General features: G+C 42.1%; 1 protein-coding gene across 5 annotated transcripts in view; it reads left to right on the forward strand.

The window, feature by feature from the left end:
- Positions 1-1,889: 1,889 nt before the first annotated feature.
- Positions 1,890-27,651, forward strand: part of ylpm1 (YLP motif containing 1) — a 47,842-nt gene continuing 22,080 nt past the window's right edge. For 2 of the 5 annotated variants that reach the window (XM_070542752.1, XM_070542745.1), the window contains exons 1-18: positions 1,890-2,684; positions 3,072-3,320; positions 5,790-5,828; positions 8,785-8,973; positions 9,053-9,567; positions 9,687-12,572; positions 16,191-16,314; positions 16,455-16,581; positions 16,689-16,778; positions 16,867-17,044; positions 17,261-17,448; positions 21,061-21,215; positions 21,297-21,359; positions 21,460-21,579; positions 21,684-21,860; positions 21,943-22,026; positions 22,138-22,221; positions 22,301-22,375. In XM_070542752.1, coding sequence (XP_070398853.1) covers positions 2,121-2,684; positions 3,072-3,320; positions 5,790-5,828; positions 8,785-8,973; positions 9,053-9,567; positions 9,687-12,572; positions 16,191-16,314; positions 16,455-16,581; positions 16,689-16,778; positions 16,867-17,044; positions 17,261-17,448; positions 21,061-21,215; positions 21,297-21,359; positions 21,460-21,579; positions 21,684-21,860; positions 21,943-22,026; positions 22,138-22,221; positions 22,301-22,375 — 5,907 coding nt within the window. In that variant the 5' untranslated portion in view covers positions 1,890-2,120. The remainder of the gene's footprint in view (positions 2,685-3,071; positions 3,321-5,789; positions 5,829-8,784; positions 8,974-9,052; positions 9,568-9,686; positions 12,573-16,190; positions 16,315-16,454; positions 16,582-16,688; positions 16,779-16,866; positions 17,045-17,260; positions 17,449-21,060; positions 21,216-21,296; positions 21,360-21,459; positions 21,580-21,683; positions 21,861-21,942; positions 22,027-22,137; positions 22,222-22,300; positions 22,376-27,651) is intronic. The other 3 variants (XM_070542751.1, XM_015947168.3, XM_070542749.1) reach the window with 3 other exon arrangements.

A 27,651-nucleotide genomic window follows, 5' to 3' on the forward strand; every position in this document is an offset into this window, starting at 1 on the left:
TTCTCATCCCTTTTTAGACGTTTTCTCAGGCATTTTAGTCGATGTCAGCACATGCTCTGTTGTTAGGTAGACTTGGCTTCTCTGCTTTGAAAGGCAATAGCATCTGGTAGTGTCCGTCCTGCTTCTGCTTTATACCTTCTTTCAGTATTGCAAGGAACCACAAGTCTTCTTGTGATATTAGAGCTTCTCCACCCTTTCTTTCAAAGAAGTCTGACTCAAAAACCTTAATCATGTCTGATGGGGAGATAACTTCTTTAACTTGGGTTCTAACAGAAAAGTAGACTTCTGACTTAAGTTCAGAAGAAGGCATTGTGAGTGTTGTGACTTGCTTCGCAATGATGTGGTGACTTACACCTATTCCATCTTCATAGTCATTGGCAGTACTGTTATAGCCGACAATGCTCCAACCCAGCACAGACTTGAGTGCAAAAGGCTGATTTTCACTTCCATGGATAACTTCTCTTGGAGCCAGAGCCTGAGAACAATAACCAATTAGTAAACCTACCTCACAATCTAGTTCTTGCAACATCTGCTCTGCAAGATTTTCTGAGTGAGGCCAGGCCTCTTCAGTTTCACTTGTGGGAAATCAGCTCTGTTAGCCAGTATATACTCCCTAGTGTAGCTTACTGGAAGCTTGATCTTAACTTCAGACTTCAACTTTGCCCGCTTGCAGCTCCGAATGGGAGGGGAGAAAACACGTTTTGCTTGCTGTGGGTCTCTCATTAATCAGAACACGTATTCAGCGTCTATCAGCTTCCTTTCATGCATGAGAAAAAGTCACCGAGAGAGAACGTGAAGCTAACCGGAAGTTATTGAGAAAAGGCAGGCCTGCCTTTCAAAATAAGAGCACGAACTCTGGTTTCATCAGAAAAAGGAAGCATTTTACAATGATGTATTCACAATATTCACATGGGGAGCTCAGTGGAAAGCATTGAATTCAAACATAGGCTGCAGTTTTTGGTTAGGTAGCATTTGCTTCAGCATCAGTTTAACTATAAATAAACACTATTTCGTATCAACCACTGAGAATCTTCACTAGTGCCATAATAGCAATTCCTATAGAATGGTGATTTTCCAAGTCAAGACAATTTGGCTGGAAAATAAACAAGATTATGAACGACCTTGAATTACATCAAACTGACATGATGTTATTCAGTCAGCATTAGAGGTTACCTTTGATTGATACTCTAACTCTGGTGGATAGAAAAAAATTAAAATGAAAAATCAAATCAAAGCTAATATTTCAGATCAATTGAAATAATAAATGTGTCTATGTTCGGGTTAATACAGCTGCTTTAAAAGATTCAAATATCATGAGTGGTTCTTCCAGGATTTGGTTTTAAAAAGGCAAAATAATAGTTCATTTCATCAATGTTATTTCATTTTTATTTTGAGTCAGTAATGTGCCGTAAAATAAACAATTAACAACAGAAATTACAAAAATAGGACATCAGCACAATTGGGTCTAAATTTAACAAAAATGCTCTAAATGGAGTGAGGAGAAGAAAAACTTTACCTCACTTCAATCGAGGACAGTGATTGAACATCAAAATACATGAGCTAAATGCAGCTTTTATTGAGGAAGTTGATTCATTACATAGTTTATTTTATTCAGATTCCAGTTGTTGATTATTTTCCTTGAAACAAGACAGCTTCTTTTAGAAGAGAAATAGCTGCATCTGGACCTTTAATACAAAGATTTTATTTCGTTTATCCTGAGCAACTTTATAGTTACACTCTATTCCAGTTGGTGGTGGCGGTAACGCATCAAAAGGTAGCTTGCATCCGCTATTTAACAAAACGAAGAAGACAAGGAGCTCGCCTAATGTGTGACGTATTTCCGTCTTCATCAGAGTGCTCGTTTTCGGTCGTCGGCCATTCAACGATACGACACGACCAGACGTTGTTTAAAAGGCATTTACAGAAAAATTTTCACCCCCATTTTGTTCTCCAGTGCATTACTAACTATTTTGCCGAATTTACAATTTCATCACATGTCGCTTGTTGGGAAAGATTCGATTCAGTAGCGTCCGTCCTCATGTACGTAGGCCGACGTTATCTTTGTTAGCTTCTCCGGGCTAACTGTAAAGTTTTAGCTTCTTTTGGCTTAGTTTTACACAATGTATCCCTCCTGGGGGAACTATGGGGCGCCTCCGTCGCAAAACTACGGAGGGTCTGGACCTCGTAAGCCTCCTATGGGTGGTCATGCAGAGCAAGCTGGAGGATTCGGCGGCTTCGAGGCCTCAACCAGCAGCAGCAACTCGCTGTTCTCCAGCCTTCAGGAGCAGCACCGTCAACAGATGGAGCAGCTTCAGATGCTGCACCAGAAACAGCTCAAGTCTGTGTTGCATCATGGTAACAGCTCCCCTGCGTTCGGTGGTGGAGGTGGACACTCCGGTGGTTTTACTGGCTCTCAGTGGCATTCAGAAGAAACGGGATACGCTGAAGAGGTTGGTGATGGTCACTCGTATTTTCATCAGGATCAGGCTCAGATGCCAAGAGGGCGTGCGGCTCCCAACCAGGGACCCCAACCGCCTCCTCCACCGCCACCTGCACCGCAGAAGCACGCCGAGGTCCCGCCTCCTCCAGAGCCACCACTACCACCAATCGAGGCTCCTGGAACTAAGGAAGCCAGTAGTAATAATGCAAATACAGCTGAGGATAATACTTCCTTACATCTGCAGGTAATGTCTTTGTTTTTCCACTTGATAAACAGTTAATGCAGCTGACATTTATATTTATGCACACCCACTCGCCAAACAGCTGCAAAATAAAAACAAGTAAAAAGTGTGCCACATTGCTAACCTTTAAGTGAGTTTTGATTTTTATAAGTTATGTGGTATGTTTTTGTTAAAATGAGCAGACACGTTTCACAATCCTTAATTGCAAAAATACATTTTGTAGCCCAACGTTAAGAGAAAAAATAATATTCTGCATGTTTACACGCCCAAGGATTGCCATGTTTGGTGATTATGTGTTAATTTTTTTTAATTCATATTTCATCATAACTTTGGGCGTGTAAAAAAAAGTATGGAAAATGATAAATAAAGTCTTTGTGGGATCTTTCTTAGTCTGCTTTTTTCCACCAGGAGCAGCAGCACCTGTGGTACAAACAACATCTTGAAAATCTACAGAAGTTGAGACAAGAGAAAGAGAAACAGAATCAGAAACAAGGTGATGCTTCTCTGCCGCCTCAGCCACCCCCATGTCAAACTGCTCCACCTCCTCCACCTCCATCAGAACCATTGAAAAGTGCACCGCCTCCACCCCCTCCGAAAGATGAGGCTCCTGCGCCCCCTCCACCACCTGTGGTAGTAAAGGTGAGGATTCTTCACACATGGCACATTCAAAGTGCTTTACAGAAGCAAGAACAGCAAACACAGTGAATCAAACTAAGAAATGTAGATTCATTTGAGATAAAAGGCATAGTCAAAAGGTTAGCAGTTACAGAGCAGAAAGTGCTGCATAAGAAACATTTATTCAAAGGCTGATGAATACATGAAGGTTTTTAATTTTGATTTAAAAGTTACTAGAGTTTAGGGCACATTTGAGGTCATGAAGAAGCTGATTCCATCTGTGTGCAGCATAGTGACTAAAAGCAGCTTCACCCTGTTTGGTTCTGACCCACGGTTCTACCTGCTGACTGTTTGACAAGTTCAAGTAATACCTTACCATAGGGATGGGTACCGAATTCGGTACTTTTTAAGGTACCGACCGAATTCCACAGTACCGACCGAGCACCGATTCACGTCATTTCAAACGGTGCCTCGTTTCGGTACCCGTCCTTCATAAAGAGAACTTGCCAAGACAGCTGCGCATGCGCAAGAGCGTTATGTCGTCGGTCGCTGCGAGCGAGTTGTAAACAGAGCAACATGGTAGAAAGAACGATGATGAAACCAGCGACAACGATCTAAGTGAGACATCCTCATCTTAATCTGCTCCGGTAGGTAAATAAAATGTTTAAGATAACGTTAGCTTGATTTGTTAGCTTCCGTCTAGCTAATGGTGTGTTCGCTTTCTCCTCGGAACTCAGAATTTCTGACTAGAAGAACATGAACGCGCTCTAAAGTTTGGCTTCACTTTACTAAATGCGACGGGTGAAGATGATACCAGCGGCAACGATCTAAGCGTGAGGCATCATCGTTTTAATCTGCTCCAGCAGCTAAATAAACTGTTTAAGATAATGTTAGCTTGATAAATTAGCTTCCATTGCCACCATTGTTATCAGCTAATGGTGCGTTCGCTATCTCCTCGGAAATTCTAACTTCCCAGTAGGAAAAATCAAATGAAAAAGGACGGCAAAAGGAATGAAGATACACAGTAAATTTAGTTCACAGTAAAGATGTTTGCTTCAGTTTAATTATCAGCTTATAAAACTACAAGGACAATGTTAAAATACAAACAGTTGTATGTTATTTATCGTGATATTTATCAAATATGGTTATAAATTGAGAAAAATATATATTTAATTATAAAAGAGAGTTAAAATAATAAACACTCAAAAGTATCGAAAATTGGTACCGTTAAGTACCGGTATCGATTCCTAGGTACCGGGAATTAGTACCGAATCGATTCAAATGTCAAAGGTACCCATCCCTACCTTACCAACAGATGGCCATTAGGGTTAAAAATCCTTAGGAGCGCAACCTCCAGCAAAATAACAAGAGCATCAGATTTCTTTTAATAACTCGCAATAAGTGAAGAGGTAAATGTGTAAAACGTTTATTAATGCTGAAAGTTTTATAACAATTTGCTACAAATCAGGAAATACATTCTGTCCTCACGGGCTTATATGCTGTGAAACTGCCAACGTTTTTCAACAGCTGGGTGTCTTTTAATTCATTTACAACAACATTTCAAAAGATATTTCCAGAAATTAATGGTAAAAACTACACATTGTCACCTTAAGACTAGCAGCAACATTCTCAATAAGCTGCAGTTGTTTTACAGCTGTTTTGGGAAGACCATTGCAATAGTCCAGCCTGCTGGAGATGAATGCATGAATGAGTTTCTCTTGGTCTTGTTTTGACATGAGACATCTGAGCCTTGCTAATTGATGGAGATGATAAAACGCTGATCTAGGTGTAGTTTTAATGTCACCAGTGAAGCTCAACTCTGAAGCAATGGTAACACCAAGATTTCTAACTTGGGTCTTTGCCTTTATTCCTTTAGAGCTAAGTTGAGGAATAACTTCCAACCTATCCTTATTTCCAAAGACAATAACTTCAGTCTTGTTTTTGCTTAACTGACGGACACTTGATTGCATCCAGTCATTAACTTGCTCTAGGCACTGACCGAGTGAGTCTAGGGGACCAGATTCATTAAATATGTTAAATGTGTGAAGGTTTGGTTTAGGGATATTACACAATGCAAAACATTCCTTAAAGGCAACAATGTTTAATCCAAATAATCAGTTTTAATTGTGTTCTCTAGTATTAGTTGTTTTTCTTATGCATGACAAAAGTGGTGTGTACCTAATGGCTGTTCAGTAAGCTTCTTAGAAACAAATTTTGATCAGATCTCAAGAAAATTGGGTAGCACTGCAGCATTTTTAAAAAAAATGAAATAGTTTTTTAATTTCTTGGCCCAAACAAAGTTGGTCCTTATTTTACAAAAAATGGCTACCTAAAACATGTATATGCATTTGTAATTAAGTCATTCAGATAAACTTTATTAGATTATTATTTATTTATTTTACTGAACAGCCTTGAAGCACATTCCAAGTCAGGTTTTCTAGGGGATTTGTCTTGCAGACTAAATCTTTTTATATCATTTGCACAAATTTGCAGAGTGGAAATGTTGGAAACCCATCCACAGTTACAGACACAGTAAGTCATACTGACCACTTCCCCATAAACACAATATCTTGGTATTTAACCATAGTTATTGTGATTCCTGTCATTTCCTGAATAGGGTTGGGTACCACACCTGCCTCTCATTTGCACTTTTCTGTCTAAATAGATACTTGAAACATAAAATATTTTAAAAAATATTTCAAAAGACCTTTCTTTGACCTGCTTTTTCATATTAACCTACAAGTGGACATCTGAAGGCCAAATCTGGCATGCTAGCACTTAAGTCATGTGATTACATTAAGAATAATGCTATCAAGTGTACATTGGCCATAAACTACAACTCCTATGATGCTTTTCAATTTTATGCCTGCCAAAGTAACGATATCCCACCAGCATCCACCACATTGGATGCATTTTTTTAGGCGAATCTTTAAAGTTAGACTTTGGCCCTGTCCACACGTAGCCGGGGATCTGCCAAAATGTAGATATTTTCCTACGTTTTGGCCTGTCATCCACACGAAAACTGAGTTTTTTCACATGAAAACGGATCTTTTTAAAAACTCCGGCCAAAGTGAAGATCTGCGTTTTCTCCGTTTTGGGTGTCTGCGTGTGGACAGACAAAACCGGAGTTTTAAGGTCCGCAACGTCACTTTCCGCTACAAAAAAATGCTGACATCACGTGTGCGACCTGTGTTTACACTAGCCGGCATCATGGAAGCCCTCGGAGCTGCGCTCTGTCACTACCCGATGCATCAATTGTCCAAGCGCTTTCTGCTCGTTTGTTTTTGCAAACGGAATTACTGCTCCTTGCGGAAGACCACAGACGAAGGACGAGGTTAAGAACGGGGGAAGTACTGCCGCCTACAGGTCTGGCATGTCCTTAACAACGTATTTATCTGGGTACGTGTGGACAGAGTTTGTTTTTAAAACGCGGTGGTGTGGATGCAAGTTTTTGGAGGGGCGGATATTCGTTTTTAAAAAACCCCGGCTACGTGTGGACTAGGCCTTTAACAAATAAGAACAAAATGTTTAAGAAGAGAATATTTTTATGTAAAGGAAAAAAAAATAGTCCGAACGGTCATATCCAATGTCGCTTTGTGGTGAGAAAAAAAATAATTAACACTGATTTAAAGTGTAAGACTACACTGGCTGTTGGAATAATACCCATCCACAATAACAGCAGCTTATTGCTGCATACTATGCGTATAACGCTTTTGCCTTTGGTGGAAAAGCCTGATTGTGGTGGATGCTAGCTTGTGTAGTATCCATCCCATTATTGAAGTCTGCTGCTAAAGTAAATGTTACTATAGGTTGTTGATTAAGGACCCGAATCAGCCAACTCTCAGCTTGACTGGCTTAACGGATATTTCACCATTGTTTACATCCTGCCAATGGTGTAGCTCTTCATACATCTTAATACCGTCTAGCTTCCTCCACATTTTACCAAGGTGCACCGTATCACTGGGACTAATTTAAAGATGAAGACATAAGCCTCAAATGGAATTACCAAACTGTTGGTTTGAAACTTCACCATTCAGAAACTGAATAACAAACACTATTACTTAAAAGATAACAACATAACAAACATAATATTAACAACTCAAAAAAAATAACGCAGCTGATAAAAAGATTTTACGCCAGATAAACTAGCATGTTTACCTTTTCTGGCTTCAACATAGAACATTGTATACTGATTGCTGAAAACCCGCTTTGATGAGCTTGTGGCACAGACATACGGGTACTTTGGGGCTAGTTGCGACACCTGGGGAGGGCTAGCTGCTTATTTCCACCAGAAAAGAATGCTGTCGTCTAAACAGAAGTCTGCTATTTCAGCTACACCTTTCTCCTCCGCAGTTCCAACGAGGCATGCATCTTTCGCAGTCATCATTTGTTTGCACAAATAACCACATCAGTGTTTACTGGCTCTTCCTTTAAGTTTGCTTCGAACCCAAATACTCCCAAACCACAGAAGTTGAGTTCTTTTAAGATACCAAGTCAGTTGCTGCGTGAGCTGCTATTGTCTCGGTGCACCGTGTCGGTGCTGTCATGTGATCACGTTCATGAACTTTATGAACGTCTCTAAAATTTGGACAGCCCCTTTAAACTATTTAAGTAAAACTGAAAATTCAACCACGCAACTTTTTCAAACATTAAATGGTTGTTGTTAATCTTTTTATATATTTATTTTTTAAATCTTTGTCTCCTACATGCACTGTTTTTTTGTTTTTCATGACTGTATTGGAACTGACACAGTTGCTATTGTTTAACATCGGCCCACTTCATAGTACTTAAGCATTTAGAGATGTGTTTAGTGGAATTCAAGTATAATAAAATACAAGAGCAACACTAGCAAAAGTGTGTTGGGAATTTGTTCAGTTGTACATAACTAAAATAATAAGAGTTAATTGTATTTCTTCTTTTTTTTTAACACCGTTTAATAAAAAAAAATCCTGGCGCGTCTTGACTAATTCCTCTAATCATCTTCAGAGTTGCCAGTGGAATCGCTTCCGTTTATCTTTGTACTAAACTGTGTAAAAAAAGAAAGATATGTATTACATAGGTAAACGCAGAACAAACGTACAAAAGAGTAGAGTAAAATGTGTTTGGCAACTTGAAATGTGTGCTGCATTAATTTGAAAGCACGATGAAGCTATGAATAGTCGTAATCATGGTGATTGGTTAGTAATCAAAATGAAGGACCCTGAGTCAAAATCAAATCGTAAGATGGCACACCCCTAAACAGGACCCAACCTTATTCATTCTTTTGTTGTGCAACTCTACCTTTTTAAATGTTTTATGTTATTCAGTTTTGAACTGCTTGATTTTAGTCAGTGATTTTTTTTTGTTTTGTTTTGTTTTAAGTTCTGTAGTGACTTGACTCCATTAAAACATGTCATCTTCAACCAGACATATTTAAAAAAAAATTCAAAATAGAAATTATGAGATATACTCTAACATTTGCTTAACATTTGCTTAATTCTATCTAAAGCCTGATGCTCCAAAAGACCCTGAAGAAGCTGTTCGTCTCCAGCAGTTACAGGCTGCAGCAGCACAGTGGCAGCAGGTGCAACAGCAGAGAACCAATTTACAGTACCAGGCACTCATGCAGCAACATGAAAAGCTTCAGAAGATCCTTGAACAATACCAGCAGCTGATTCAACAACCATCAGACCTACAGGTAGATCAACTCTTAAGAGTGTAATGCAAGTCATCAGTTTCACTTGTACTAGAGCTTAACTGTATTGCCCTTTTTTCAGTCGATGCCTGCTGAAATGCAACTGAGACACTATCAAATGCAACTGCAACAGTTCACTCTTTTATTCCAAGACTGGGTTAGATCATTTGCCTTGTGGTATGAGCAGTTTCAGACTTATCCCCACAAAGATCAACTACAGGACTATGAGCACCAGTGGAAGCAGTGGCAAGAACAGATGAATGCCACCAATGCCCACCTTCAAGAAAGGGTAGCCACTATTTCTGCCATTGTACCATTTGCCTCAAACCAGTACAGTAGTGCTATGGTGGGACAGTTTGGTCAATACCCTGGACAAGGTATCCAAATGCAGCAGCAAGAAATAATCCCAGGTATTCAGCAACCTCCAGTTGCTGTTGGTAACATAACTCAAAGTCAGCAACCTCCTCCTTTTTTAGCACAATCGGAACCACCTGCTGGACCCCCTTTGCAGGCAAGTGCTCCCACTGGACTTGGAGTCAGACCCCCTGGGCCACCACCTGGACAACCATCAAGTTTTGATGAAAGCGGAACTCTAAGGTCAGTTGGGACTGTTCTCTTCTTAGATAGGTGGAGTTGATTTTTCTTTTAAAGCAAAATGTGATGCAATGTAATTATTTATAGTAATAGTTTACATGTTCTCTTTTTACTGATCTCAGGAAAAACATATTTGACCAGCCACCAGAAGACCTTGAAGGTCCTACAACGTTTGGTCAGCCACCACGAGGTTTTAATGGTCCTCCAATGTTTGACCAGCCCCCGCCTCGTTTTGATGGCCCTCCACGGTTCAACCAGCCTCAGCAGCGTTTTGATGGCCCTCCACAGTTCAACCAGCCTCAGCAGCGTTTTGATAATCCACCTCAATTTGACCAACCAAGGCAGCGCTTTGAAAGGCCACCTAGATTTGACCAACCACGACAGCGTTTTGATGGGCCACCCAGATTCGACCAACCACGACAGCGTTTTGATGGGCCACCCAGATTCGACCAACCACGACAGCGTTTTGATGGGCCACCTAGATTTGACCAACCACGACAGCGTTTTGATGGGCCACCTAGATTTGACCAACCACGACAGCGTTTTGATGGGCCACCTAGATTTGACCAACCACGACAGCGTTTTGATGGGCCACCTAGGTTTGACCAATCTCGGTTTGAACAGCAGCCCATGTTTGAACCCCCAAGGCTGGTTAGTGCCCCACCTTTTTTGGATTCTTCATCAGTGCCTGAGCAAGAACAACAGCAAGGTCCCCAGCCTAGATCAGAGCTATCTAATCAGAAACCATTATCTGCCATTATTGATTCCAAGACTACATCTAAACCACCCAATGAGCTGCATTGTGACAAAGAAAAACCAAATAAGAGCAATGTTGAAGACTTGACAGATGACAACTTGCTTGGAACTGATGGCTTTTTTGTTCAAGACGACCCCATTCCTCAAACATCAGCTATTGAAAAGGCTGAGGAAACAGATGGTAAAGATGCCTCTGATGTTACAGAAAAGGCTAAACCTGTTACTGATAAGCCTTCTGTAACTGTTACGTCTGCTCCAAAGTCAGAGACTTCTGCACAAAATCCTCTCAAAGAAGGTGGACTATCACAGATTACAGAAAACAAACCAGAGCCACAAGATTCTGGTGGTCTGCTTCCAAAGCCAGAAATTCCCAATCTGCCTTCTGGCAGGGGAAGAGGCCAGCCCCCAATGCGTGGACGTGGAGAGTTTAGAGGACCAAATGCCATACAAGCTGAAGAAGAGGTGGAGGAATTGCCACACAACTATATGCCTCCTGAAGAGAGTATGGAAATGCAAGAGGAGCAGGAGAACTACCAATGGCAGGATTCTTCTTATGAGGAAGCTGGTGGTGATGAATCAGCAGAACCACCAGAAGAACCATGGGTGCCAGAAAATTGCTTTCAAGAGGACGAGTATTATGAAGAGCCGATTGGACCCTATATGGGGCGAGGTCGACCTCCAATGAGAGGAGGGCCCCCGATGGGAAGAGGAGGACCTCCAATGGGTAGAGGAGGCATCCTTATGGGACGAGGAGGTCCTCCAATAGGCAGAGGACATCCAATGGGTAGAGGTGTGCCACATATGGCAAGAGGAGTTCCACTAATGGTTAGAGGAGGCCCACCCATGGGAAGAGGAGGCCCACCCATGGGAAGAGGAGGCCCACCCATGGGAAGAGGAGGCCCACCCATGGGAAGAGGAGGCCCACCCATGGGGAGAGGAGGCCCACCCATGGGAAGAGGAGGCCCACCCATGGGAAGAGGAGGCCCACCCATGGGGAGAGGAGGCCCACCCATGGGTAGAGGGGGCCCACCAATGGGAAGAGGGGGCCCGCAAATGGGTAGAGGTGGCCCACCAATGGGTAGAGGAGGCCCGCTCATGGGTAGAGGAGGTTACCCCATGGGTAGAGGAGGTCCACTCATGGGTAGAGGGGATCCCATGGAGGAACACTGGGAAGATCCCAATTTTGCTGAAGATGCTGAGGAAGAAGACCCTTACTGGGGAGAATGGAGACCTCCAATGAGAGGTATGAGACCTCCATTTCCACCTGGTCGAAGTCGTCCCCTACGTGGTCACCCTGGTTTTATGCCACCAGGACGTGGTCACCCACCTCATCCAATGCATGGGCAAATGGATCATGAGCCTTTAGGCCAGAAATTGGAGTCTGATGATGACATGAACATGGATCCATCAATACACCCAGTATATAATGATCCATACAGCCATCCTGACATTGGAAGAGGCAGAAGACCACCGCCATCTCAAGAACTGGTGGATTCTGTAGAAGAACCTTTGTATGATGAAGAAGGTGAGCAAGAATGGTATCAACCTGAGAGAGGCCCTCCATTGCCTCCACATGAGATAATAGATAGGGGGGGAATGAGGAGAAGACCTATTGGCCAAGGAGTAGCAAGAGGCATGTGGCGCCCAGGTCCAACATGTGAGGAATATGAAGAAGGGTATAATGAGGGTTTTACTGTTGATTACGAACATGGGGAGGATGTGTATCACAAAGGTTTACCACAAGACCATGATCCTGATGTTGGTCGACATGAACCCAAGCACTTGGAGTCTGAGTGGGATAGAGAGCGTGTGCTTCCTGAGAGAGAATATCCTCCTCGCATGCCACCTCCAGAGCTCCTAAGAGGTGAACGCTGGCATCTGGAAACTGAGAGAGATCCCCCATATCCATATGATGAAAATGGGGCAAGAGGAGAGATTAGAGTTCATGAATACAGGGATGAGCCACAATATAGGAATGAAGACCTGCCACGCACTCTCCCTGCAGACTGGGATAGGCCCTCAAGGCTTCCTCCACTACCAGAGAGAGAGTATCCAGACTATGCTGATCGTAGATCTCTCTATGATGAACGTAGGGAAGAATTGTCTATGGATTTACCTGCATCTGTTAAAGACCAGCCTGTAAGCTCAGCTGACCCAGCATCGCAAGAAACAAGTGGGGCAAATGTACTTGCCCTGTCTCAACGTCAGCATGAAATTATCTTAAAAGCTGCCCAAGAGCTCAAGCAAATAAGGTAATTTATATATTTTCATTTAAATTATTCTAGTATATATTTATTTTACTGATTTACACATTTCTAAAAGATGTAGTCATTGAGTTGCTGTGATAAGTGCAACCTGCACTGTTTTATTTTAGCCTGTGTTAAACAGTGTTAATAATTTTACCCTATTCATTAAAAGGAACTATATTTTAAGTACTATAAGTAGCATACTTTTGTTTTTCTTCAATATACATTACATGCATTTCATAAGCTGCTTTAAAAATTATTGAACAGTTTGGTCTTTCACTCATTCCAAATGTCAAATTATGTCTGTGTTGTTGTGTGTATGGTAGGGTAGGGATGATGCCATCATTCCTTAGTGTGGTAATTATTTTAAAAATCGTGTACTTTTTTCCCAAACATTAACAACGTTGCATGCATTAGTAATTATGTTTACAACCTTTATTTTTATATTTGCAAGACTGTATGGTTGTTTGAAATATAATTTTAAGGGTTTCTGTTTTATCCTAAGGGTTAGAGAGCTAATGTTGGTGAGTCGTAATCATCGACATAAATATTGGACAGTGGGTTTCCATAGACTCCAATAACACGTTTTTGAGGACAAATGGGAGGTGGCCACCACCGCCATTTTGACCGTGTCAAAGGTTCCGTCAAATCCAGACAATTCCACAAAAGGGAAGAGAGGTGGAGCTGAGGGTGTGGCTGTAAGGCTGGGATCAACTGACGACACCCGGTCGAACTAGCTACAAGCTAGCCCAAAGCTAACGCAGAGGTGGTAGCTAAGCTAACGGAGGTAGCAACCTAGCTACAACCGGAGTTAACTGTGCACAACACCAGAGCTTCTGAGTCAGAGATACGCCGGGGCATGGGGAGATATTATGACAAGTCTCTAAATAAAGTAAAATTTTCTAGTGCAGAGTGGAGACAACCCATAGAAGCACTGATTTGATCTCATTTCAGAGAAAAATAGAACAGGTCAGATGCACCTAATAAATAAAATTACTAACAAACTCAGGAATATGTTTCTTTGCTTCATTGTTTTGGTGCTGAAAATATCACTAATGCGGATCAAAGGAGATACACAGATGAATGCACCTCTTATTTATTTTTTTGGAAACTACATTTACTGCAGCTGGCAGAGGCAGATATTGTTTCTATTGATACACGGAGTTTACAGAATCATTTTAGATTTTAACAGGGGAAGACTGCAGGAGGGAGCGGTAAAATGCAGGGGGTCCCCAGCAAAAACAAGAAACTTTACGAGTCTGATGAAACTCGCTGGTTTTCCATCAGGCAGTCACGGGGCAGCTCCAACGACCCAGTGGCTGTGCTGGGTCAATGTTATCGAGCTCAGTCCGGCTCGGCCGTGAACGAGCCAAGGCGACGTCGTGCTCTGCTTGAAGAGGTGTTATTTTCCCTCTTCAGAAGAAGCGTCCAACGTGTTTTTACGTTTTCTCCGAGACATGTCGCGTCGCTAAGTTGTTAGCGCCGCGTGCTAACGCGTCAATAGTGCAGCGTAGCCTGCTGGAGGTTTTAAGGGTTCAGATGAAACACCCGACCTCTCACTCTGCTCACACTTCGATCTTAAGTTGTCGCTGTTGCGCTCACGCCGTAATACAGTTTTAGATGCGGTTAAAGTCAGACATGAAAAAATAAATACATTTTACATGATTAAGTGATGATTAGCCTGGTGGGGGGAGGAGAACCTGGCCTAATAAGCACTGGAGGAAACCCTGTCAAGATCATCAACACTCATTTATTTTATTGCTATTGAAACATGTAAACCAAAAAGCATTATATCCACTGCTACCTTTCTAATTTTAAACTCAGTAACTTATGCTGTAACTTCACCTTGACCTGCCTGCCGGCTGTGATCACAAGCGACAACATAGTAGTTCCCGCTGCTTCTTCGGGAAACAGCGCAAAAAAAACCAACCTTGGGATCTTGTAGGCGTGGCGGTGGGATTTCAGCCGTGGCGACCCGCCACGCCTATGTAAGGGAAACCCTGTGTAAGCTAGATCATTTAAACCAAAAACATGTTTTGGTACCAGGCTGTAAACATGTTTATTTCTGCTGTGAAATTGGTATTTTTAACATGGGAGTCAATGAGGATTTGCTCGCTTCTGACACCAGCCCCTAGTGGATGAGGGTGGAACTGCAATTTTTGGTACTTCCGGGATTGCTTCAATTTTTGAGCCGCATTGTGGGGGCTTGGTCGTAATTGACACACACTTTTTTTTTTTGACTCTTACTCGGTGGTCTGTTGTGTTTAAAACTTTTGCTATTAGTTATGACTCCTTCATGATGATTGCACACAAGAAGATCTTATGTTCTCTCTATAAACGTTCGTTCTTTGATATTGCATTAACAATTACACGAGTAAAAGGGAACTTATTCCCCACCCCTATTGGCTGCAGCTGGCTGCTTGGCTATTATATCTTCTCAGCCCTCATATCTGTTGTGCAAATACAGACATAAAATAACTGAAGGTGTTGGTAGTGGTCTTTCATGAACCTTTTTACAAGACACACCGTGCCGGCAAATAGGCGTAATATTACCACAGCGGTGTGTCTTATAAACATGCCAACGCGGGCATCGTGTGGCACAAACTTTGCGGAATTTGTTCCGCTTGCTCGGTAGTAATATTGCAGTAATTTTCCATCATAAAAACTGTGATTGTGCCTTGGCGCAACAGAGGGGGGTGTCATGATGACGAAAGGACTTGATGCCAAGCTCTGGCCGGCAACCTAATTGAAAATGAAAGTAAATACGGGCCGTAAGTTGTTTTTTGAACAAAATTAGCCAAGACGGCAAACTGGAGCGCTGCAGTACTCCAGGAGCTTCTCTCCGTTAGAGCTTGAGGTCAGATTACCAAGAGACAGCATGGGATCTGTGGGGGACAGACACCTCTAGAAGCGGCTTGTTAAAAAAACGTAACCATCACGGCTCGCAATTAAAAGCAAGTTAGGTCCAAGATAAACAGAAGTCTGCGGCAACGCAGAGACCGCCCCATACTCTCTTTATGCCGTCATCGCCTAATCTTTTATAAAAAAGGATGCACGATTGCTCCCCATTACCTCCATGGTCTGACCATTTATAAATGACCTAGGGCTCCCTGATGCCACCATGGCGTTGCGGCAAATTGACTGCATTGTTTTGTAAAAACAGCTACGGAGAGCCCCCACCCTCTATAGTCACCCATGTAAAGTTTGATTACCGTTTTCAACCTCCTGGATGCCATTACGTGAGGTCACATTAGCCATCATTGGACTTTTTGGGTCATTTTATTTACTTTGGCCAGCGATGCTCCAAACATTTGAACGTATGATGCATTGTGGAAGTTTGTTCTAAAACAGCAGCAGGAAAGAGCCTGAAACTAGTTGTTTAAACGTTCAACTGTACAAAACACAAGAAGGTACAATATTTGCATAGCATAAACTTCAAGTCACTATGAAGGTGAAGTAGAATAGATAAAGCAGTTTTGAAGCTGTATTTTGAGGACTGCAGTCTAGTGAAACAGGTCATTGGACAGTTTGGTTTAAAAGCACCTTGTGTTAACTGTTAAATATGCTCAAAAGTGTTTTAGGAAACTTTCAAAAGATTCAGTTGATTTTATTTTGTATCTGAAGGGAATTGCAAGAAGTAAAGCTCCCAGGTGGTGAGCTACAATCTGCACCTGGTGAAAATCTGCCAGATCTCCCTGCAGGTCTTCTTGGTTTGGAGATTCCAGCAGATGTCAGGAACGCACTGAAGGTTATTAAATTGACGTTTATTTTTAACTTGATTGCAAGAAGTAATTATTTTAAGTATTTAGAAGGAGAAAATATTGAGGCATTGCTATTGTTTGATGTACACGTTTTTACAATCTTTTAAATGTTATCCATTCTCACCAGGGTATAACTGCTGCATCACATGCAAGTACTGGTGAATCGGTATCATGGGAATCCAAATCTGCTGCTCCAGATTACCAGTCAAAGCCCTCATTGATTTCTAAAACTGTTGACTATGGACATGGACACGGTATCAGTTGCAAAACCAAGCACCTTATACATTTATTTTAGAAAAGACACTGGTTATGTTGCAAAACATTGACAATTGCATTTACTGATTGACATTTAATGTTTCAGATCCCGGGCATACTGTAGAGCGCATCCCTTATGGTGAGAGAATCGTGCTGAGGCCTGACCCATTGCCATCAGACAGAGGCTATGAAAAAGGTAAGGGTCCCTTTTTAAAGAAGATCTTTTTGTATTCATTCTGCTTTTGCATCTTTCTAAAAAATATGTTCAAAAACATAACTTCCAGAATTGTTCGCTGTAAGAGATCCTTACGGCAGAGACCTTTATTACGATAGAAGATCTGACCCCTATATGGACCGGCGGGAGTACAGCAGAGAGAGGGAACTATACAGAGAAAGTCCCCTCGACTATGACAGGGAGAGATATGAGAGAGAGCGCTATCATTCACGAGAACGAGATGAAAGGTAGGATTTGTTCTGAGTTTATACCATATTTTCTGATTTTTACAGAAGTATTCAGTTTCTCTACATATGTACTTTTTTAAAATTCAAGCTCACGCTCTATGGTTGTGGAAAGGTACAAGCTCACATTATATCAGACCTTGTGATTAGTCCTGAGTGTGGTTTTCATTGAGTAATATATAATGGAATGAAATTTAAGAATTCAAATCCTGTGTGTAGGTCTCCTCTTTCGTCTGCTCTGCGGTCGGGATACAGAGACCGAGAGAGAGAGAGAGACAGGGAGAGAGACAGAGACCGGGATCGCAGCGGCAGTCGGGATCCGGATGGAAGAGCTGGTTATGACAGACTTCCATTTGAACGTCCTGGCCTTGACAGAGTTGGGCCTGAGCGCTACAGCTCACCTTACGGTATGTTTATAAGCTCTTTGAAACTTGAATCGCTGTGTAACTCAGGATTTCCACTGGATGCATAAGCGTCCGTCACATCAACTAAGTGCAATACACAGGCAATGGCCAGAAGGCGACGGTCACAACATGTGTTACAGCTGACACATGACTCATGTTAACGTTACCCCTTCCTCCCACCGGCCGCCAAAGTGGTCGTGTAACATAACAGGTATGTTTTACCAGCAAGATCATGCCCGACCGGGAACAAAATCCGACACAAAATGAGAGTGAAAGCGTTCCACACAGCTGATCCTGTGAGCAGGGGTGGACCTTTAAAGCGCCCGAGCGCCAATGGCGCTAAATTTTCTCGTCGGGCGGTAAATACTTGACGACTTACTGCCCGGGTGGCGCCCAAGCTTTATTTGTCATTTACACACCGGCTTTCACCTACATCATGGCCCCGCCCTGTAGGAAGCTGCCGTTTTCATTTCGCGCGCGTGAACCTGCGCGCCTCTAGCCACGTACTGCACTTGTACGATTCGTGCACGTCCTGCACGATTCTAGTTATTATCACGTGAACTATAAGTTCACTATTAAAGACGAAGTGGAACCACGCTAGAAACACACAAGCACGCAGGAAGATCGCGCCACCACAGGGATGGGATTTCTTGATGAAATCTCCGGCAAAACGCTTTAAAACTGGTGAGGAGAAGCGAGACAGTTCGAAACGGTATGAAGCAGAGAAGCGTGTGCGTAGGTGGAATGATTCTTGGTGGTTTAAAGAAGACTGTAGGCGCGGAGAATGGCCGTATTTGAGTTGAGCAGCGGCTCGCCTGGAAAACAGACGAGAGCAGACGGAAGCAGCAGGGGGAGTGGCTGAAAGCCGGCGTTTAACGCTGGGGACACACCGGCCGCGGAAGCGCCCGAAGCGAATCGCTCACGAAGTCCGGCCGCTGCTCGCCGCTCCTCAGTTCAGATCAGACGCTCCCCATTCGAGGCGCGCCTCGGCTCAGCTGTAGTTTTTCTCCATTTCCTCAGCTCTTTTCCTGTGTGTGTGTGTGTGTGTGTGTGTGTGTGTGTGTGTGTGTGTGTGTGTGTGTGTGTGTGTGTGTGTGTGTGTGTGTGTGTGTGTGTGTGTGTGTGAGTGTGAGTGTGAGTGTGTGTGTGTGTGTGAGTGTGAGTGAGTGTGTGTGTGTGTGAGTGAGTGGTGTGAACCAGTTGTTTCTGCCAGTTGAATCTCTTGGACTTCCCTACATGTGTAGCTCGGGGGTGACGATGGATGAAGATATCGCGTTAGCATTCACACTTGTTCAATTTTCAATTGTAATTCTGGTGCCTGTTAGCAGCTGAAACACATCCTCACGCGCTTGTGGATATCATATATTGTATATGGAGACATGACTGTAATAATAAGTAAAGGTTATCAGCTGTTCAGTGTGCTCATAGGAAACGTGACAAAAGAACACAAAACACATTTCTCCTTATGGCCTATATTGTTGTCATCATCAACGTAACATGATTTACAGAATACATGTGACCAACTAACATTTCATGTTCTACCACCGGATGTTTGGATCAAAATGTGAACCAATCAGATCTTAGATCAGGTGAGAGCCAGGCGTTTCCCGTCATCCTCTAGGTTTTGCAGCCGGTAGAGAGCAACTGCAGCGCCTTGCTCCAAAATCTGCGGCCGCCTTGATCTCACGAGGTTATCGATGCCTACGTATGCATGACGTCAGAGCAAGTCGGGTCAATTCGGGCACAAATCTAACCGGCATGCACTGCTCGCCGATCACTGCTGGTCTAATCTGCGCAGAACTGGCTCATCTCGAACACAGTCAATGGCTCGAATACAGCAAAGCGGCGTTGGTGATGTGCTGCGTTGTATGCCGGAAGTATGCGACGACAAAATCGTGTTTTGTTGAGGGAACAAACAAATTCAAACTTGAATACGTTATTATGTTTGTGAATGTGTACAAAATAAAGGTTTATTACATTTAAAACGGTTGAGTTGTTATTTTGACTCGTTTTGGCGGCTGACCAGTGGGGCCGGTAGATTCTTGGCAGGGCCGGTAAATATTCAGAGTTATCGGCCCGGCTGGCCGGTTGGTTTTGAAGTTAATGTCCACCCCTGCTGTGAGGTTGCAAAATCACGGGAGAATTGCAATACAACACGTGATTTCAGGAGTCTACACAATAAAAAGCAAGGAGAAAGACCGCTGCATGTCTCCAAAAAGGGCTTTGGTTTATGTAGGCTTCAGAAGTTTCACCGGAAATTACGTCCTGCACGTGACTTTTATTTTGACGTTTCTGGATGTTTTACGCTGCTTTTGTGTTTGACTTCCTGTCTGGCGTGATCTAAACTGCAGAGTTTGACATGTTTGGGAAGTGTAGTGTGTAAAAACAAATAGGCTCAAAATGTAACAATGGCGTCCCCTTGGTTCAGGGGCACGTCCAAAACATGTCCCCGGCTTTCCACTGTCTGTGGAAGCAGCCACGTAACGTAATAGCGGGGTTCCACCGCTGAGCTCGTTCCCAAACGGGAGCAATTCTCACACGAAACTTGAGAGAAAGAGTTTCACACAGCTGATCTTGTGACGTCATGAAATCACGGAATAATAGCAAAACCCCACGTGATGTCATTGTTCACACACAATAATAAACGAGAAGAAAGACAGATGCTTGCATGAAAAAATGTCTGTGGGTTATTTCCTGTTCTGTTTACATCGGTCACAAAGGGTCACAGGAAATGGCGCACTGCACGTGACTTTTATTTTGAAGGGTCCTGGATGTTCTACGCTTCATTTGTGTTTGACTTCCTTTGTGGCTAGATCTAAACTGCGGAGTTTGACGTGTTTTGGAAGCGTGGCGCGTCACTCGAAACGTAATGATGGCGTTCCCTCGCTTCTGAAGCACGTCCATAACACCACACATTGCTTCCGGTGGACAGGAACTCATTCGTTATAACAGCGGCTAACTGTATGTTTCGCGGCCGTTTCGTGACAGTTTGGCATGCAGTGGAAAGAAGGGGTTACAGCTGCCAATACAAGTCACTTACTGTTGATGTTAGCAGCTAACCAGAAAATTAACTTCAAGAGGCGACACGCTCTTCGTTTGCTTCTTTCTAAAATGGTTGCGAATCAGTTGTACTGCCATGGAAGTTTAGCATATGCTTCCCTTGATTTTCTTTATTTTTTTAATATATGAAATGCTCCCAAACTTCTGAGCTGTTCCAAGCTCACATGATTGTTTGGACTTCTCCAGTGATGCCGCAGCTGACTCCGAGCACTGCTACTTCGCCTGTGCGTCTTGGGCAGAAAGGCAGACAAAGCAGTGGAAACTACTGTGGCAATTTTGAGAGAAAAACAAAGCTTTCAAGTTTTAACGAGGATGTCGATTAGTACATTTGTCGTTGATGTTAGTCCATTGAACTCGTCTTGGCAGCACTAATGCATTCACAACCATTACGAGTCTGAGTCTGCCGAGGTTTTGGTGAAAACACGCCTGTTGCGTTACTCGCTGCTTGGGCATCCATCGGAAGGCCTCGATTATACTGATTTGTAATTTAGCCAGAAAACAGTAAAGATAAAATATTTTGATAAAAATATTTCAACTGTAAATGATATAATGCAGTGGAAAGAAGAGGTTATCCAGAGGAGAGAGGGTCTCACATTGCAGCACCACTCGCTCCACCTCCACCACCACCTGCAAGAGTAGAGAAGAAGCCTGAAATCAAGAATATCGAGGACATCCTCAAACCACCGGGAAGATCATCTCGACCCGAGAGGGTAATAATTGATTCCTGTTGCATTTTTCATAAGAATATTGTTGTATATGTTTATTTCTTAATAAATTTTATGTTTTCACAGATCGTCATCATAATGAGAGGTCTCCCAGGAAGTGGGAAAAGTCATGTTGCAAAGCTCATACGGGTTTGTGACACATCTAAAGTGCATGAAGAGCAGAAACACTCTCCTCAAACTGAACTTCAACTTTTTAACAATCATAATGTTTTCTATTCACAATACTTAGGACAAAGAAGTTGACTGTGGCGGTGCTCCTCCAAGAGTTCTTGTTTTGGATGATTACTTCATGACCGAGGTCGAGAAGGTTGAGAAAGACCCGGACACGGGAAAGAGGGTGAAAACCAAGGTTAGTCCGCCAAAGAGAAAACGTATCTACCAGACTGAAGATGCATTGTAGTCCGCATCATGAACTATCTTCACTTTTTGCAAACACTTGACATGCTCCCCCAGGTTCTTGAGTATGAATACGAGCCAGAGATGGAGGACACCTACCGAAGCAGCATGCTGAAAACGTTTAAGAAAACCCTGGATGACGGCTTCTTTCCCTTCATTATTATAGACACTATTAATGACAGGGTTAAACATTTTGATCAGTTCTGGAGCGCGGCGAAAACCAAAGGCTTCGAGGTGAGATGTGCTCACGAATAAGTCTGGATAAACTGTTCCAGTCTGGCTTCAGTTTAAGAGCTTTTATTTCTCTCATTTTAAGGTTTATGTCGCTGAAATCACAGCAGACACTCAGACTTGTTCAAAGAGGAATGTCCATGGGCGCACTCACAAGGAAATAACAAAGGTTTAAAACATCAGTCAGCTACTCTCAAATGCTATTTGTGATCATTTTTCTTGATTTTCAAAGATTTCAAACATTAGTTTTAGTAATCTCACTGGATTTGTCTTCATGCAGCTATCCAAAGACTGGGAGTCTTCACCTCGTCACATGGTGCGTTTGGATGTCCGGTCCTTGCTTCAGGATGCTGCTATAGAGGAGGTGAGGTTCTCTTCAGATCTAAGAGTCGTTTTTATACGTTTTCAGAGGCTGAGCTAAGCTAACTTGCTTGACTCTTAAGGTTGAGATGGAAGACTTCAACCCTGAAGACGAGCCTCAGGAACCCAAGAGGGAAGAGGAGGAAGAGGGTGACCTGGTAGGACATGAACATTTATTGTTGACGCTACATTACTGCTCGTTCTTTTCATTTGTTTTCTCATCTGTCAGACAAGTTTTAGCCAGTATAGCTGTTTAAATGGCTTTCAAATTTGGAGTTGGTAGAGGGTTAAGCCGGGCGTACACTGTGCGACTTTCACTTTTTTGAGCCGCTTTTCCACTCGTGTGAGAATCCACAAGATCGGGGCGAGTTTTGTGCTGATCGTCGTGTAGTGTACAGGAGGCGATTAACACCACGTGACCAGCTACCGATCAGCAATCGTGAGCTCGCACGGACTTCTGGCGTTTGATATTTTGCTCGTTCCTCGTGAGGGTTGAAGCGGCGCAGCGAGCGGCTGCCACCCAAAAAGTACCAGAACCACTCACTGCGCATGTGCAATCCTGCATCAACACCGCTCGCCCAGTCGCACAGTGTCCGCCCAGCTTTATAGGTGAAATTATTATGAGCTGAAATTGAATGCAGTTTGGACCTGATGAGTTCAGATGCATTACAGTCACAGGAGCAGGAGTCCTCTATTTAGTTTTCTCCATAAACTCAACCTCTATTTAAAAAAAATGACATTTAAAAGCTTCTTCAGAAATAATCAGTTTAGTCATACATTGCAATATTTTTAATGAAACCGCTTTTACAATTAAATCATTTTTATTAAACAACATTGTTCTAACGAATTAAAAAAACAGTAAAAGCAAAATTATAGTGGCAAAGAAGAGAACTTACATTTCCAAAAGTTCTACAGTTGAAAACGTTCCCAATGTGATATTCTAAACAAACACCTGGCCTTCGAGACTGAACAAAAAAGGACAGAAACACTAATAATAAGTTGGAGTGAATCAACTCAATTTAAAGGAGACCAAGAATATAAACTAACATTTTCCTTGTTGTAAAGACAGGCTGGGTGGTCAAAAGTAGCACGCCAAAAAGTCAAAGCAGTGTGTGACCTACTTTTTATGTAAATTAGAAAGTTGAAAAAGGTGAGAAACTCTTGCTGACCAAGCCTTCAAAGTAATGTCACGAGGTAACCACTCCTGCTACACCTACATGTTCCAGCCTACTTCAGCATCAACATTATTTAAACGCTGCCGCAGTGCCATGGTAAGCCAGGCCTCTGTTAGCACCATCTAGCTGGTAGCTTCAGCTAGCAACAGCCTTGTTGAAGGAGACAAAAACCAGCAGGTTCCAGGATCAACTGGTAAAATCCAGTCTGTAGGTGAATGCTGTGGTCTGGTCTGGTGCTTTCCTTCATTGTTAGTCTACAACCCTTCTACAAGCAGCCTGTCTTTGTCCCACACTCATTCTTGACTCACCCCTTCAGTGGGAGCTTTTTTTTTTCTTTTCAGAGCTTTATTAAACAAACAGTATACAAAACCACAAAATGTAAACAAAAGTTGACACAGATCATGTGTAGGGGTGCAAAAAAATCAAATAATTTATATGTAGTGCAAATATTAATTGTTTTTAAAGCAGTTTTGCTTAAAGATCCATTAATCAATGTTATATAAGGCTTGAGTGGGAACTCGCTGAGAAACCCTGACTGTAGTTTTGTTTCTGCAGTCACTTGTCTCTCTTAAAATCCCCCAACACACACACACACACACACACACACACACACACACACACACACACACACACACACACACACACACACACACACACACACACACACACACACACACTCTGGTGAAGTGGGCGGGGAAATCAGGTCTTCTTATATTGACCTTTATTATGCATGTTTTAGTTGGCTATTTCTCAGGGCTCCTGGGTCATTTTAAGCTCCAACAAAATGTTATATGCTTAATTAAAGGCTTAAAGATCAGTTTGATTGCTGATGAACTGCATTCTTGGTCTCCTTTAAAACAAATCTAAGTGGTGTGTAGTCTTTATGGACATTTATTTACGTCTGAATGTAGCATTTAATCCTAATCTTATTACTTTGACTTATTTAGTATTATTTAATTTGATCTGTTAAGTTTTTCAAGCCAATCTGTCTGATTTAATTTTCCTTTTATAAAATACCTGTGAAGTCGTAGGTGTGGTTCAATGAACACATTTGGAAATGCTCACAGCAAAGGTTCAACATCGACAGGATTAATGCAGTGAGTTTATCTGTAGATGACCGGATAAACCAGTCAAACACAATAAATTACATCTGGAACATTGATGGAAGTTCTTTCTGGTATCAGCACTAATTTGTGAATCTTTAATACATTTTCCACTTTTGATGATTATAAAAGTTGGCATTTGTTCTTGAAAGTTATTTTACAAGTTTTGCTTCTTCCCTGAAAAAGAAAGATAAATGCATTAAGCATCAGTTATCACTCTCCAGTGCTAAGAATGCTCTAGTTCCAAGTGGGTGACATCCAAAAATAATTAAAGGTTGAATACGGAGCAAGAACACCAAAGCGACATCTAGTGTGTGGAGGTTGTAGTTACAACAATAGAACAAGGTTTACAGGTGTTGGGATTCCAGGTTCGCTGCTGATATGTAGAACGTCTTATTTGGGTCCGTCTGTTGTAGGCTTCACCTAAACTTACTCTGGTGTTAGATCTTTCCTGGTCGCGCCTCTTCTGAGAAGGATAGCGACATCTTCTGAGCTCTGTAGCAGCTGCTTGATTTGCAGGGGGTCCGGAGCCGAGACTTCAGGGGAAGAGCAATGCCTGGTGTCCCATCTGCAGGCTTCGAAAAAAAACTGGAAATGATTTAAGCTGATGCTAAAACATGCGTGAAAAAGTGCTCTGATGATGAAATCCATTCTGACTCGATACTTATAAAAATTCCATGAATGTAATTGAATTGATTCATAAGTCCAAATATCCATTTAGTTGTTTCAAATAGTTTGTCCAAAAAGGTTAATACAGTTTCTCCCGGTGAACTATAACTCACCCAGTGTTGCATCATTGAATTACGGGCATATTATTACAGTAACAAGTCACACGGTAAAAAAAACTCCCAAGTACATTTTTGTGTGGAAACTTTATTTTAATAATCATTTCTAGTTATTTAATTACATTACAATAAATAATATTGGACAAAATACATTAGATCTAGCATATAACGCTACATAATTTGTTGACTAAATAATTGTTGAAGCATTATTCACTGCCCCTACTTTATGCTCTCAGATACTGAAAGGAACCACTTTAAAGCTTTTAATCAACATTTGAAGGACAATGTAGCGCCCTAATTTCTAAAGTGATGAAGACCCTCAAGCCTATGATTGGTCAGGACGCCGCCTCCTTTAACTTCAACAGCACCGCCATTCCCTCTCAAAAAATAAAACAAGAACCGAACATATCTAGCGACAGACAGGGAGCAGATTAAAGAATGTCTTGCAGCAAAAGCCCAACGACAAACGTTTATACGCTCATGACTAAAGGAGTACAAAGAGCTTTTCATTCATGTCAGGAAATTACTCCAAGCATGAGTTTAGGGATGATGACTGGATGAAGAGATGGACAACAAATTGTTGGTGTTAAAAATCTCTGAATACATAAACAAGAAGTAAATATTAGAGACATGAGTGCATTGATGGTTGTATGCACCAGAAAAGCGCTACACCCTCTGTTGCCTCACCTCTGTCAGTGCGCCCCAGGGTAGCTGTTGCTACATCGTAGCTCATCACCATCAGTGTGTGAATGTGTGTGTGAAGGGGTGAATTATACACTGTAGTGTAAAGCGCTTTGGAGTCCTCACTCTGAGAGGCGCGATACAAGTGCGGGTCATTTATCATTTGTCCTGACAGAGAATTGCTTCACACTGACACACCAATGGAGAGGTATAAAGGAAAAACATCTCCCTCAGTGTTTGTGCATGTGAGTGCAAAGTTGCTGACGGAGACGTATGAACTGTCCTTAAGAGTACAAAAGACATGAACTGTATGCCGGCTGCAGATCTAGCACTTTTTTTTAATTATTTGTCAAGAAATTAAAGACTACTCAAGCCTAATTCCACTCCTGTAGCCATTAATGCTTCTTTTGCCCTGGTACTTTAAGCCAATCTCTAGTCTCGTTAAAGCAGCTGTCTCTGCTTCATCTATAGGGCAGCAGTAGCACAGGCTGAGCGGGTTGTCCAGTAATCGGAAGGTTGCAGGTTTGATCCCGGTGTAGACAGAGAATTCTGCTGTTGTGTCCTTGGGCAAGACACTTACCCCACCTCGCCTGCTGGTGGTGGTCGGAGGGACCGGTGGCGTCTGTGTTCAGCAGCCTCGCCTCTGTCAGTGTGCTCCAGGGCAGCTGTGGCTACATCGTAACTCATCCCCACCAGTGTGTGAATGGATGAATGATGCACTGAAGTGTAAAGCGCTTTGGAGTCTTCTGACTCTACAAGTGTGAGTCATTTATCATTATCATATGTTTCCACAAATATTGGTCACTTTTTGTCAAACATTGCACGTTGAAACCTAAACTGTTATGGGTCAGCATGCTAATGAGCCTTATAGTTGACTGGTAATCCAATCTTTCAACGTCTAAGGTCTTTGTTAACAAGACCACCTAGTTATTGCTACTGTTACACACACAACTGAAACAAGATAAGGCGTAAAAAAGGCTCACTGCTTAAACTGGACCCCAGACTTGTACAAGAACAAAAGTATTTTGTAAGAAAATGTTCAAATGTCTTTTGAACATATTCTTACAAAAAAACAACCACTCTTTATTTTGAATGAAATATTAAATGATTAGTTTGTTCAGTTTTTCTTTGTGTTGGCTAAAAAGCGAAGTTTTAATTCATTCTATAGAGGAACACCGCTACAAATCAGAAAAATAAAGATTTTCCAAACTTGCTCATTTCTGCAGGTGGCAATGAAAATATTTAGCTGTATGTGGAATCAAACATTTAATTAAAGGCACCGAAGTAAATCACTAAAACAAATTGATGAGGGTGTTGTGCAATGTCATCATAATTAGAAGTTTCTTTTATTAAATGTGATGATACTTCTAAATATATTAAATAAACACACATTTTCTTATCAGTCAAGCGAAAGTTCAGAGGACTCTGTCTTTTAAGTTCTCTAAATAAAACAGGCTATTATGGACATTTACTCAATTATTAAAATGCATTCTTCAATATTATATAAGAAAAAGTGATGTAAAACAAGCTAATAATGAAAAAATGCTTAATTCAGTTCAAACTATAGTTTATTTAAACAAACATATAAAGCTAAATGTACGTCGGGATCCACTCTGCTGGGGGTTTTACGGTACAGTGAGCTCATGGTTCAGTATGCACCTTGGTTTTGAAGTCAGGATAATGCAAAGTT

This window comes from Nothobranchius furzeri, chromosome 2 (assembly GCF_043380555.1).
Source record: "Nothobranchius furzeri strain GRZ-AD chromosome 2, NfurGRZ-RIMD1, whole genome shotgun sequence".
In the NCBI taxonomy this organism is placed as follows: domain Eukaryota; kingdom Metazoa; phylum Chordata; class Actinopteri; order Cyprinodontiformes; family Nothobranchiidae; genus Nothobranchius; species Nothobranchius furzeri.